Source organism: Lingula anatina, chromosome 1, assembly GCF_051362555.1.
Source record: "Lingula anatina isolate TDL-2025a chromosome 1, LinAna3.0, whole genome shotgun sequence".
Classification (NCBI taxonomy): domain Eukaryota; kingdom Metazoa; phylum Brachiopoda; class Lingulata; order Lingulida; family Lingulidae; genus Lingula; species Lingula anatina.
The window spans coordinates 43,847,385-43,861,690 of NC_141767.1; the positions used below are offsets into that span (position 1 = coordinate 43,847,385).

Sequence of the window (14,306 nt, forward strand, 5' to 3'; positions counted from 1 at the left end):
ATGAAGGTATTCTGTATTTTTTTACTTGCAGCTCGCTATCAGCAAGAGTTTGATGGGTACCGAAGTGTGATATTATCTCGCCGCTACTATTATCAGGCACTTGCAATGTTCCCTGACATAGGTAAGAAGAATAATGATTTGAAAAGATGGATACATTTTAAAAATTAGGACACATTTATTTAGTTTGTTGGACTTCTGTAGCATTAAGGAAGAAGTTTTAGTTTAACTTTTTGTCTTATAGAAAGTATAAAACAATTCAAATCAGACAGCACTTACAACAATAATGATAATAGTGCTAGTAGGAGACAGCTGACATGAAAATTAACTTTTCAGTTGCAATTTGGGTTATTACTTGATGTTTTGGAAACAGTACCAGTGCTGGGTCACCAAAACACTGCCCTGCATGTGGAACCTGTACACTTCATATCAGTCAAACCCTTATCATTTGTTGTGTTTGTTATTATGACAGTATGTAAATTAAGAATGTCCTATAAAATATTGTCAGAGAAAAAACAGCTATGTGATCTACCATGTTTTTTGTTGTTGCTTGTCCAAAACATGTATGTCAGGGGGTATGCTTTAAGCATGTTGATGGGTCAGTTGTTAGCCAATGATGACCTCCTGGTGTAGGATATTAATTCTGAGGTGCAGTGGATAAACTTTGGTGCCCTGATGATATTAGTTAAACCATATCTGGTATCATACCATATTAGTAAATCTAAATTTGAACTCACTCTTGTGTTTTTACTTGTCCAGGTGTACCTCACAATCAACTTGGCACCCTGGCTGGGACATCTTACTGCAATATAGTGGCAGGGTACCATTACCTGAGATGGTGAGGATATTATTTTTATGTCCAGACCCATATTGCACAGTGAACTGAATGAATTAAAATAACTAACTAGAAACTTCTATAGAAGGTGCTTTTGAGAGGAAAGGACATTTAGTTTACTTTGCATAAAGCAAATTACTTATATCAGTTGAAAAAGTAAATGTTTGAGATGTTTTGAAACAAACAAGTGACAGAGTTTCCATTCCAAAATTAATTATATGTGGCATTTGGATAAACTTTATATTATCTAGTGTGAGTCTGGAGATTAAAAATTTTGCCTGTATTGCCATTAATTCTTTTTCCAGCCTGATGTGCTCCAGCACATTTGAAGGTGCTCATAGCAATGTGAACAGGTTGTTTGAGAAAAACAGGAAAAGATATCAAGAAGTTATCAGAGTCTCTCCAAGAGGTTTACCTCCTGTGCACCAGAGGTAATACAATATATTACTGTACTTATGTCAACATATAAGCTGTGCTAGCACTGTCCATACACACCAGCACTTGCACCTCCCCTTGCCACATGCATGAACACCCATGCACATGCATACACATACACACCAGCACTTACTCACACCTCCCCTTGCCACATGCATCAACACGCACACCCATACACATACAGGTGCTATGTGATAAAAGAGTTCGTCCACATAAAAGAAAAAATTAAAGTGAAATTGGTTTGTTTCTTTTAAGTTTTTTTATGTACAGACACAGATGTGTCTGTACATATAGCCATCATCTGCGTCTGTCGTCGCCGTCGCTGTCGCCGTCGCCGTCGTCGCCGTCGCCGTGCACTTTTACCGATAACACGATAAGTGGAAAACTGTCTTTTCTTTTGGCTTGAAACTTACAGAACTGATGAATATTTGTAATACGCAGGTCAAGTTCGAAAATCAGCATGATCGGGTCACTTATAGGGAATTTATGCTGTTTTTTCACTTTTTTCAGCATATATGCAGCACTGATAACACGATAAGTGGAAAATCATTTTACCTTTTGGCTTGAAACTTACAGAACTGATGAATATTCGTAATACGCAGGTCAAGTTCGAAAATCGGTATGATCGGGTCATTTTTAGGGTAGTTATGCTGTTTTTTCACTTTTTTAAGCATATATGCAGCACCGATAACACCATAAGTGGAAAACCATTTTACCTTTTGGCTTGAAACTTACAGAACTGATGAAAATTCATAAGACGCAGGTCAAGTTCGAAAATCAGCATGATCGGGTTACTTATAGGGAATTTATGCTGTTTTTTCACTTTTTTCAGCATATATGCAGCACTGATAACACGATAAGTGGAAAACCATTTTACCTTTTGGCTTGAAACTTACAGAACTGATGAATATTCATAATACGCAGGTCAGGTTCGAAAATCAGCGTGATTGGGTCATTTTTAGGGATGTTATGCTGTTTTTTCACTTCTTTCAACATATATGCAATGCTAATAACACAATATAAGAAAAACAGATAGGCCAATTGTCATTATACTCACAGGAGTAGTCAAACTAACTAAAACGCAGGTTGAGTTCCAAAATCAGCATAATCGGGCCATTCTTTTAGAAGTCATGCTGTTTTTTCACATTTCCTCAGATTCAATTGTTAGGCATATAAACAGTCTCATTATTGAACTAATAAGATACGTAAAAGTGTTTGTGTGACATTTCCTGCATCTTAATAACATTGTTAGTTGATTATGTAAAAATGATGGTAAACTTGTTATTGTGTATTATGTTATAAAGTGTCAAAAATGGAAATAAACAAATATCATTGCAGTTTGTCAGATTCAATCATCTACTATATTCATTATCTCAGAATGGAGGAAATTGGACATTTAACACTGTTCTATTGATATTTTTCCCATCTCATCAATTTTTTTTCTTAGTTGATCATATACAAATGGTAGAAAACTGTTTATTTTGTTTTATGTTAAAAAAGTGTTTTAAAAATGGAAGTAAACCCATTGCAGAACAGTGCTGTCTTGTTTCAGCATATATGCAGCACCGATAACAAGATAAGTGGAAAACCATTTTACCTTTTTCTTTGAAACTTACAAAACTGATGAATATTCATAATACGCAGGTCAAGTTCGAAAATCAGTATGATCGGGTCATTTTTAGGGAAGTTATGCTGTTTTTCACTTTTTCCACCATATATGCAACACTGATAACATGATAAGTGAAAAATCATTTTACCTTTTGGTTTCAAACTTACAGAACTGATGAATATTCATAATACGCAGGTCAAGTTCGAAAATCAGTATGATTGGGTCATTTTTAGGGAAGTTATGCTGTTTTTCACTTTTTTCAGCATATATGCAACACTGATAACATGATAAGTGGAAAACCATTTTACCTTTTGGTTTGAAACTTGCAGAACTAATGAATATTCATAATACGCAGGTCAAGTTTGAAAATCAGCATCATCGGGTCATTTTTAGGGAAGTAATGCTGTTTTTTCACTTTTTTCAGCATGTATGCAACACCTTTGTGCTATATGATGGTACTGTATGGATGACAGTCTATAAAATTGTCCCTTGGGTGATCACTAATTAAATTAAGGTCTATAAAGTCACTTGCCTACTCATTAATTTTCAATTGGCCATTAAATGAGATTACATAAAACACTCCTTGAGATTTCCCTGTAAAGTCCCATAGGTTTAGCTCTCTTAACTGTGTCACAAGGATTTGGTGATAATTGTGCAGATAAATGGTGTTTAACATTGCAAATAAATTTACAACAAAAAGAATGTGTTATGCCAACATGCTATAGATGAATAACAGTGCTTTATTTTTCTCAAACTTGGTGGGGTTATTAAAATCAAGTTAATACAGCTAGATTAAAAGTTTGAATAGCAGCTTTATTGGAATTTTTTACGTTTTATTAAAAAATTTTTTAAAATTATTTTTCAAACACAAGCATCTTCAAGATGTGATTTTATACTCCCATCCACCAGAAGTGCTGTGCATTTTCTGTATTTTTGTATATAATTGTTATTTCTTCAGATTTAATTCTTAGGCATGTTAACAGTCTCATTATGGAACTAATAAGATATGTAAAAGTGTTGTTTTGACATTTTCTGCTTCTTAACAATATTGTTTGTTGATTATATAAAAATGACGGTAAACCTGTTATAATATTGTGCATTGTGTAATAAAGTATCATAAATGGAAAGGAACTCATCATTGCAGTTTGTCAGATTTAATCATTCACTATGTTCAGCATCTGCAAATGGAGCAAATTGGACATTGAAAATTGTTCTATTGCTATTTTTCCTATGTCAACAATTTTCCTAGTTGAACATTTAAAAATGACAGTTTATTTATCATTTTGTTTTAAAAAAGGTGTTGAAAATGGAAAGAAAATCATTTCAGTACAGTTATCTCTTGTTTACATTTTGGCATTTTGAAAGTGTGACTCTGAACTTCCATGGCCTTGAAGACCTTCCCAAATCACATTTTCTGAATATTCATGATACTTTTATTTTTTTATAAAAAATTTGATGGTCATTATGCTGTTAAGTATTATGTTTTTTTGCATGAAAGTTGAACAAAACCCTATTTTGGACACTGCTGCCAGGATAGCGATTAAGGGAAAACCATGTTACTTATGATACTGAAACTTAGTGAAAAGTTTCATAAGACAGAAGTGCGCAGCTTGTGTTTGAAAACCAGTGTGATTGTTTTCTGTTTTGGAGGCAATGCAGGTTTATAGAGTGCTATACTGGCATTTTCAAGTTGTGACTTATCACTCCCATCTGCCAGGAGCCCTGTACTCTTACTTTGTAACATTTTCTGTATTTTGTTAAGTTACAAGAATGGTTCTTAGGATTGACATACAGCCAAAAAAAAAAAAAAAAAAATTAATTATATATATATATATATATATTATGAGTTTAAGCAATTTTTTTTTTTGTGTGTGTAATTTTCACTGTACCTCATTCTGGCATTTCCAAAGTTTAACTCTTATCAGCCTGACACCTTAGGGACTATTTCCAGACCCTATCACGCTAACTGTGGATCGATCTATCTCCATGGGAATTCTCGCTAAATTGCAATCAATGTAAGTGGCTTAGTTGTCTGTCACGCCTACTGAAACAAGCATGCCAGAATCCTAAGACTCTCAAACTGAAAGCAATTTAGTGAGAAACCCCTTGGAGTTGGATTGATCCTGTTAGATTGATCTAGGTATGGGAACTTGGTCTAATGCTTGATACACATTTTACTTTCATCCTAATCCAATGTTATGCAGAATAAGAATTTGATGTTGGCTATGCAGTTACAGTAAGCATAATACATTGGTTCATCAGAATTGACAGTATCCTATTTCCTGCGTTTTTATTTTCTTGTTTTTGTCTGTACATTTGACAGCTTTGCTGCCTTGTTTTTTTTTTCATAGCTGATAAAAAAATTTTTGCTTCCCTTTTGACTTGACATTATCAATAGAAATAGTGTTTTTCAAGCAAAGGGAGATGATTTTATGTGTAGTTTTAACTATTGACTTGGTTTCGCTTCTTAATTGATAACATCATATTTGCTGAGATTAAAGAAATGGCGTTTAATTGTTTTTTTAATATTAGAAGCAGTATATGAGGAAGCCTTGAAATATGGTGACAGGTGACATTGTTGTTTCAGACTAAAGGCCATTAAACGGTGCTTAGTGAGATTTATGCATTTGCTGGACACTTTGCAAAATGTTACTCAAAGGTAAGGACAAAATTATTCAGTTGTATCAGGAGATGTGTCATTGTAAGGGTCAGCTGGTAACAGGATTGTGGAGGAAAACAAAGAAACAAACAAACATTGCCATTAATTTACCTGGCATTTTCACAAATTTATATGCCAATGGTCATCCTGTTGACCTACAAAACGAGCCTGTTCTTTTGGTTAAAGAATACCCTTTACTATTGAAGCCATGTAAAATATTATAGTTTTGCAAAAAAAAAAAGTAGGGGGAACTAAGGTGCATTGTTAATAAAAAGAAATATGACTTGCCATGAAAAATTTTGAGTTTATCATTCTAAGTAATATTTACATTCTTTTAGTGATCCCAAAGAACTCCAGGAATACTGCCAGAACACCCTGCAGGACTTTAACCTGTGTATGTTCTATACACCCCAGAGCAGCATGGCAGATGACATGTATGTGGAGAAACCCCAGTACCTGTCTGATGATTTGGTTTTCAAGATTGTCCTCATGACAATGATATCAATTTATCAACTGCAGCAAACAGGTTAATATTAATTTATCATTGCATAATAGTTATGTGAAAGAAAAAGAGTAGGTAGTGGTATATAAATCAAATGAAATAAGATATAAGTAACATTTGTGGATCATTGTATCATGAAAGTTTGTGAGCAAGTTCTTTCACTTTTTGGCACTAAGTACATACAGGGCATGCAAGTGCAACACCAGTGTGCCAATAAATGAATTGAAAACTTACCACACTATATTATGGAGCTTCTTTTGAGGTCTTTTAAGTCTGAACACATTACACTAAGATTTTTAGGCAGTATTAGAAAGGACAGAGTCAGATTGGTTGAATCCCTAGAGTAAGTTTTCTGGTATGACATTGCTATTAATACTTGAAAGTTTGGGTTTATTTCTTCAGCATTGGCCTATAAGATACTGATTAGTTGTTGAATGAACCCTCCCCCTTTACTTCACCTTCAAGTTGGTCAACCCCTGCTTGTGTAAGCTAGTACTGTGATCTTTTTTCCAGGTTCAAAACAAGTAACAGCTGCCATTGCATTCAACCTTGCTCTCTTCTCTCACATACTGAACCACGCTGTAATAAGACTCCAAACTGCATTATATGAAGCAGAGAATCCAAGAAAAGTGCTAGAATTGGAAGGTGAGTATTGAAATAGTTTCGGCAACAGTTCAGATCAAAATATCAAAAAGTGTGGTAAGACATTAATTGTTGTCTGATGTCATCTGATTTGGAGGCACATTGATTATTAATACAATTATTTTTTTTTTCTCATAATGCTTCAATAATATTGTATTCCTTTTTTAAAGAAAAATACCTATTTAGTATTGACTCATGTAATGAATTTATCCAATGTCTGTCTACGAAATCGTTAAAGTTTTAACATGGCTTAGATTTAAGTATTATTCTCTTTCAGAAAGAAACGGCGAACTTTATATCTTGACTTTTATCATTATTTTCCTATCAATAATCCCTCTCACATATAAGAGAATTCTCATTATTTATTTTTCATTTTATTACTTATCTTATTATTTTGCTTCAGATGATATTCTTACATCATCAAGTGAGGAAGATGTGCCTTTAGCAGATGAAAAGAGAAATGCCGTAGCAGGAGAAAATGTTGATGATGGAAACCATGAAAATAAGACAGACATAAAGTCAAAGGTAAGAAGAAATTCAATATTTTGGCATTTTACTACAAGGATATTTACTTACCTTAAATATATTGGTAGAATATAAGGATATTTATTTTTTTACATGTTGTCTGCATTAAAAGATAATAAAAAGCTTTAATGCACAGCCCATACAGTTAATGAATGCTAATAGTGTTCTTAAATGTTATATGAGGATTGATTTTTTATGCAGAATAAGAAAAGCAAACTTGCTAAAATGCGCAGAAGGAGAAGAAGGGACAGTGACCAGAACGACCTTGACAGTGTTTCCACTGACTCTGACCTTAGTGAAGGTGAATGCAGTTCTCTTTTCATTTTTAAATTGTATTTTATCCTAGTTTATGAGATTCTGATGCAAATTTTATGGTACAAAAATCAGTAAAGGAAAAACTTATAGAATAGAGTGGCAAGGAAATATCCTTGTGATTTTAAAACATTTCCAGTCAAAGAGTTGCAAAATGTTTAACTTGTAAGTCATGCCTTTAAAAGTTGAACAGGAATAACTCTGGTAAAATGCAATTTATATACATAGCAACAACTAGTCTAACCAGATTAACCATGTCATTCAATTACAATCTAAGGTGGAGACAGCTCTGATCTGATGACAGATTCAGATGAAGATGATGACCTCCAGTATTTGGACTCCAGTTCCTCCCAAAGTGACCATGATGACCTGATGGAGAGCCAGGAACTGCCCCCTGGATTTGCTTTGAAAGGACTGTCAGACAAGGTTGGCTGATCTGTTAAAGGAAAAATTATCTGATTTCCTGTCTTTATTGTTCACAACCGTTTATAATACATTTGCAGATGAAATGTGAAAAGAATCATTATAACGGTAAACTGTTTAACAAAAGTACACTATTTTTGTTTAGGCATAAAAAAATAAAGGCATTGAACATTGTGTATTGAATGCATTAATGTTGTTGTGTTAAGATTTAGAAATACTTCACTTTATTGTTGTATTTTACATTTTTATGTAGGATGACATTTGGGCTAAATCTGTAATACCAGAGGAGACTGTGTCTACAGGAGAAAATTCTGGAAATGATGATTACCAAGCGACCTCTGTTCCAAATGGCTACACATTGGCAACTGAAGCAGGGGAGTTTATGCTAGATTCTAGTGTCACAGACTATCTAAGTAACTTTTCTTCTGACTTTTTACTGTCATCAGCAAGTTTACCTGATCCATTTTGGTCTTTGAAGTTTGGACATTTTGGTGCATCTCAAAATGGCGCAGATGAACATGTCTGTCAAGAAGTTGCCCAGGGGAAGAAACAAGTCCGAGTTCCACCAGGTAAGAGAATTAAGTTATTTTGTATAGCTATGTTAATGGGTTGTGATGTTAGTTAATTTTTAACTTTAATTTTTTGATGTTTTTTGATGTCATGATTTCAAGATGAATAGATTAAAAATAGAATCGACACAGATCTAGGAACTTTTACAACCTTAAAACCAATTTTAAGTTTCACTGGAACTGTTAGTAAATGTTATCAATTTTTGATTTTTGCTTCAGGTTTTGATCAGGACCCTGAAACCAAGCATGTCGTAGAGATAACAGAGAAGTTAGCTGCATTTGTCATAGACACGGATACAGACACCAGCATGTTGGCCACAGACACTGGTAATTTTCTCTCTTTCTTTCAACATGGTTTAATTTGAATATGAGGGCAATTTAACTATCCATGTTGACAAGCATGGTTGTTATTAATGTGATTTAAGATAATGCAGGTGATTACTGGAAATGTTTTCATATTTGAAAAACAATAACAAAATGATACCTTTTACACATGATCTTTTCAGTCCTTTTTTTTCCACACATTAGCTTTATCTGAAAATGATTTTTTTTTCAGTTGGATACATATCTGTGTTCCTTTATTGAAAAGGGTTACCAAGTTAAAAAATGAATAACAGATTTGATGGATTTCCCTTTCTCTTTTTCAGAGAATGGCAGTGATAGTGAGACAGTGCAGAGTGACAAAGGAAGTGTCATTGACAAGTAAGTATATATTTATGCATTTGAATGACAATTAAAATTTAATGCGCTCATTTAGAAGTTGACTCAATAGTTTTAGAATATTTTCAAAAAATGGATTGCAAAATGGAGCCCTACTAGTCAAGTTGCAATTTGCAAATTGAAGTGATTGGCACTGGTTGCAAAATATGTTTGGCTGCAAAATGGGACTCTACAGAAGCTTTGAAATCCCAAGTAATAGAGCCCTATGGTGATGTGAATTGACCTCATTAAATCATTTCTGGTGTAAGATGCTCTCGGATCTGTGTGTGTTATGTAACAAAGTAAGGAAACGAAATAAAAAGCTGATGAAATGAACTTTTCATTGATATACTGTGTGTCAGTATTTCTTGGACGGTAAAGAAGAAGATAGCAAAATTCCTGCCACTCCTCCTCTCCGTATCCTGAGCAAAGCTTCTTTAGGGTCACTGATCTTATTTTTTTCAAGATTAAAAACTAAGTGCTTGAAAAACTTAAGTAATTGTCTTGACACCAAATTGCACTGGTGTTTTTAGTGCATTTTAGCCCATTTTGAAGTCTACTACAGTCATTTTGGACTAAAATTTTGTGAACTAGGAGACCCCAAATTTTTTTCATCTTGGTGTGTGTGTGTGTGTGTGTGTGTGTGTGTGTGTGTGTGTGTGTGTGTGTGTGTGTAAGTGTGTGTGTGTGTGTGTGTGTGTGTGTGTGTGTGTGTGTGTGTGTGTGAGAGAGAGAGAGAGAGAGAGAGAGAGAGAGAGAGAGAGAGAGAGAGAGAGAGAGAGAGAGTGAGTGAGTGAGTGAGTGAGTGAGTCTGAATTTGGACCCTATATGTAGACATACTCTGAGAACTAATTTTTGCCTTTTTTTTATTCCAGGAATGAGGAAGAACAAAAGAGATTAGAGCGCATGATAGATGTTGTAGCAAGGGAAGGATTGCTGCCCACCATCAAAATATTCTGTGACTGGATGAAGTGCCATCCACACATTGTAACTGCTTGTGCACAGGTAATCTTCTTTCTTTCTTTAATTTGTGCAATGCAGCTGTTATAAATATGTAAAATAATGCTCTTTGGTTTTTATTGTACACAAGTATGCTTATTTTTACTTTGTCTTCTTTTCTGTACAATCCTGTTGTTATTAATATGTTGGGGAAAATCTTTCATATATCCATTGCTTTTGCTTGTGCATGAATAGAATACACTTTCATGTTTTGTAAAATGCTTAAGCTACACAGAAAATGTTAGAATGCCTTGTGTATGTTATATCAAGACATTGTCTTTACAGTATGTTTAAATGTGATATGTGAAATGTTTTAAACTGTGAATGTTTCTGTTTCAGAGTTCACAAAGTTTGTGGTCTAGACTCTCTGTTTTACTAAATCTGCTTCCAGTTGAAACAAATATTGCAACAGCAGGTGAGTAAAAATTAACATAATGTTTGTATCCAGTCAGGTTGTAGGGTAAACAATAAGAAAGTTACTTCACACATGCTATGCAGTGTAACTTTGTCCGTTAAATTATATAATTTTTCTTCAAAGTACACATTTGTAAATGCTTTTGTTTTGAATTTTGATTTTCTTTAATTTTTTTATCAGTAAACAGCTGAATTAGCCATCAGATTTGACTTGGTTCTGGCAAGAATTTTTTGTACTCTTTGATTTTTTGTATTTGCTACAGCAGACTAATGATTTACAAGTGAACAGTAGCTTTGATTTATCCCTATACCATGATTTCCCAACACATGGTATACATTCAGGAAAATTCAAAGCATTTGTTTAAACATCAGAGAACCATTTATTTTACAACAATTGGTTCAAATGTGGCAATTCACTTGATAGAAATTCTAATCACCTGTTTTATAAGAAACACCATATAAATATGTGTATGGTATCACTTATTTGCATACTTATTTCTACAGCTGTTGCAGAAAAATACTTTTCTTTTAAGGAAGGGAATTGAGTGTTTTATGTTCATTTATTTGGAAGAGATATCACTAATATTTATGAATCCTGTGTTTCAAAATTGTGAAAATTAAAAAAATACTTCCAAGTTGTCAGGTGTTTTCTAGTCATGATCATAATAAATCAACCATGAGTGCATTTTAACAAAATTTTCTTTTAGTCATAAAGCTTTTAATGAAATCAATAAAAACTTTGGCCAGAAATATTACCCCCCCCCCCCCCCCCCAAAAAAAAAAAAAAAAAAAAAGAAAATGAGCATGTTTTGCATTTGGTGAAAATATATTTGTTAGGGTCTCTTGTTTTGTAGAAATCTGTGAGAATGCTGAGGTCCGTAGCATGGTGGAGAAGGCACAGGGAAGAACCTGGGTCCAGGTACAGCCACTGGAGGAGGACCTGAACACCCAGGGATTGTCTTTCTTGAAAGGCACACAAAAAACCATGGCCTTTGATGTGAGGAAAAGAATGGACATCACTGAGAAAGAAGAGGTAGACCATTAAAAAATAGTATGGTTTTGTGTCTTTTGAAATAAAAAGCCAGAATATTTTTAGTAGTTGGCTTTTTTGAAATGCTATGACAGATATTAAAAGGGCATAAATTGCCCATCTGCAAGTTTACTGCTCTTACCGACTCAATTTGAACTATTCCATATTTTCACATTAAAAATATATGTATTATAAGGTAAGGCATGTTTACTGCCCTAACCTACTTTATTTTAACTGTGTCAATTTTCACATAAAATATGCAATATTAAGTATGGCCATGGTATGCATGTTTACTGCTCTAGCCTACCTAACTTGAACTGTACCAGTTTTTCACATTAAAAATATGTGCAATATAAGGTATGGCCATGATCTTATTTAAAATTTATAATTATAATTTTTTTAATTATAGATAAAAAAAATTTGTATAACCACATGTCATAAAATGTAAAACAGATACTTTGTTCTACAGGCTTTGATTAGAATCTGCTGCTTACGTAAGTTTGGTTACAACATGGCCAAGATGAAGAACATCAGCCTGTCTTATGATCCAGAAAAGGGAATGTTCTATGGCCCTCTGCAACTGGCAGCCCAACAGGACCAGAAAGAAGCACAGGAGAAAATGGTGAGATATTTTAAAAATAATATCAAAAAATAAATAAATAAATAAATGTTCTTTTTCATACCAGATTGAATGAAAATGGTACAATAGGGAAAAAGTTTTTTTTTAATATTTGATAAAGTGTTTGATGAAATTGAAGGTTATTTAAATTTAAACATGTTGTGAGATCGAAATGAGAAACTAGCTACTGGTTTTACTGTAAATGATTGATGTACCTATTGATGTTACATATTTTGGAAACATTTCGTAACCTATATGGATTTTAATATTTAATGGTATTACATTTACATATGCCCAGCAGGCATTAACTTAGCTGCAATACCAACTTTATACTGAATAAGATATAAACATTTTCAATGTTGAAGTGCACTTAATGGGTATTTGCCCAAGAAAAGAATAAAGCACTTGATGGGCTAGAAACCTGTTAAACTGCACATGACAACTAACAAGACAAACAAAGCATTGCGGTCAAGATCAGAAGCCATGTAGTGACATTGCATGAATACTGTTCAAAACAAGAAGCTCACTTTCTTCATTAGAATTAGTTTTTAGATGTGTAATATTTTAATTAGAAACAGGTATTAGTATTCCAAACATTTTCCTGAACTAGTTCTTTAACCATTGGTAAAAAATTAGGAAGCAGGGCATTTTTCAAACTTATTATGTCTAGGATGACAAATTAAACAATCTCCATTTAAATTCAATGATAAAATTGTTAAGTTAAAATAAGAAAAGGGTGTTTCAGTTAATTCCTGACAGACCTCCACAGTTAGACCAAAGGAAAAATATAAACAATATAAATTTACCCTCTAGTTTAAGGCCATCCATTGCATGACCCAGTAACTGCTGCCATCTAGTGTCATTTTCACTGATTCAGAATCTAGGCAGTTCAGTTATCGTGCTGTTAGCCCACTGAGATAGCAGCTGGCTACTTCATAATTTATATGTTTAACAATGGGATGAGAAGAGAAGTAGTTGATGCTGCAGGTGTGTGACTGTGCTGTTTCCACTGACATTATTTGTACATGCTCTCAGCCTATCCTTGTCAAACAGAATCACAAATGACTGGAATGCCAAGGATGATAGGGGCACACAAAGGAGGAGAATATTAAATCACAATGGGGCGCTTACATGTCTATCCTGTACATCACCCAGTATACATACAAACCCCTTGACAGATTTCATAGGCTTCAACCTAACAAATACTTGTGTGATAGAGTTATCTTTGTAACCTTTGAAACATATGCTACTATCACAAGCACATCATGAGGTGATAAGCAGAGCAAATGTTTGTCCCAACTCGGATAGCTCTGTTGCTGTATACACTCGGTTGTCTTAATCTGCCTGTTGATGTAGTGGTAGAGATTAGAGAGAGAGAAAAGTGATGGTTTGTGCAGTTGTGCAGAGTGTGTTGTATCCTAGGAAAGGGAGTACAGTATACTTTGGTGGGGCATCAACTTTGAGAGTCTACCTTTTGTTGGTTGTGCGAACATATCATAATCCAAATATTTGCAGGCTCGCTACATTGCATATTGACATAACACGTGTAATCAGCTCAGCTTTTGTCCATATTTGATAGGAGCTTCAGCGTGTATGGTTCCTAAGTACATCTCTGATTGTTGTTTGGCTGAAAAATCAATAGAGCCTTTTACACATCCAACGATAAAGCACATTACATCTTGCTAGCTGCCATGTGGACAATCATTTGTTCAGTGAATGGATGAGAAATTAAACATTAGTAGTGAGCTTAAATTTGCAGGGGATTCTTTACACAGGATAAGATTAATTTACACAGCTTTTTATGACTATCTAAATAGACATTGGCGTTCACAAAGAACCTGTGAGTTGGAGAAAAAAGGATTCAAAGCTCCCCGTGAATGCAGTTTAACAATCAGAAGCTTATGATAGATCAATATAATTGTCATGAAGAGAACAGGAATGATGGCCCACAATGAAGGAACTTTTCACTTTGATGAGCAATTTCTCAGTCAGATTTGTTTGCTAGTTAGCACTTTATAAAAGGGAGTGTTTGCTCTC

General features: G+C 34.1%; 1 protein-coding gene across 1 annotated transcript in view; it reads left to right on the plus strand.

Annotated features, from left to right (window-relative positions):
- Positions 1–14,306, plus strand: part of LOC106158056 (nonsense-mediated mRNA decay factor SMG5) — a 30,086-nt gene that overhangs the window by 2,037 nt on the left and 13,743 nt on the right. The window contains exons 6-21 of the mRNA XM_087010334.1: positions 32–121; positions 757–835; positions 1,138–1,263; positions 5,464–5,535; positions 5,874–6,061; positions 6,551–6,682; positions 7,083–7,204; positions 7,406–7,505; positions 7,794–7,942; positions 8,193–8,508; positions 8,728–8,835; positions 9,156–9,210; positions 10,083–10,212; positions 10,546–10,621; positions 11,475–11,653; positions 12,120–12,272. Coding sequence (XP_086866460.1) covers positions 32–121; positions 757–835; positions 1,138–1,263; positions 5,464–5,535; positions 5,874–6,061; positions 6,551–6,682; positions 7,083–7,204; positions 7,406–7,505; positions 7,794–7,942; positions 8,193–8,508; positions 8,728–8,835; positions 9,156–9,210; positions 10,083–10,212; positions 10,546–10,621; positions 11,475–11,653; positions 12,120–12,272 — 2,075 coding nt within the window. The remainder of the gene's footprint in view (positions 1–31; positions 122–756; positions 836–1,137; positions 1,264–5,463; positions 5,536–5,873; positions 6,062–6,550; positions 6,683–7,082; positions 7,205–7,405; positions 7,506–7,793; positions 7,943–8,192; positions 8,509–8,727; positions 8,836–9,155; positions 9,211–10,082; positions 10,213–10,545; positions 10,622–11,474; positions 11,654–12,119; positions 12,273–14,306) is intronic.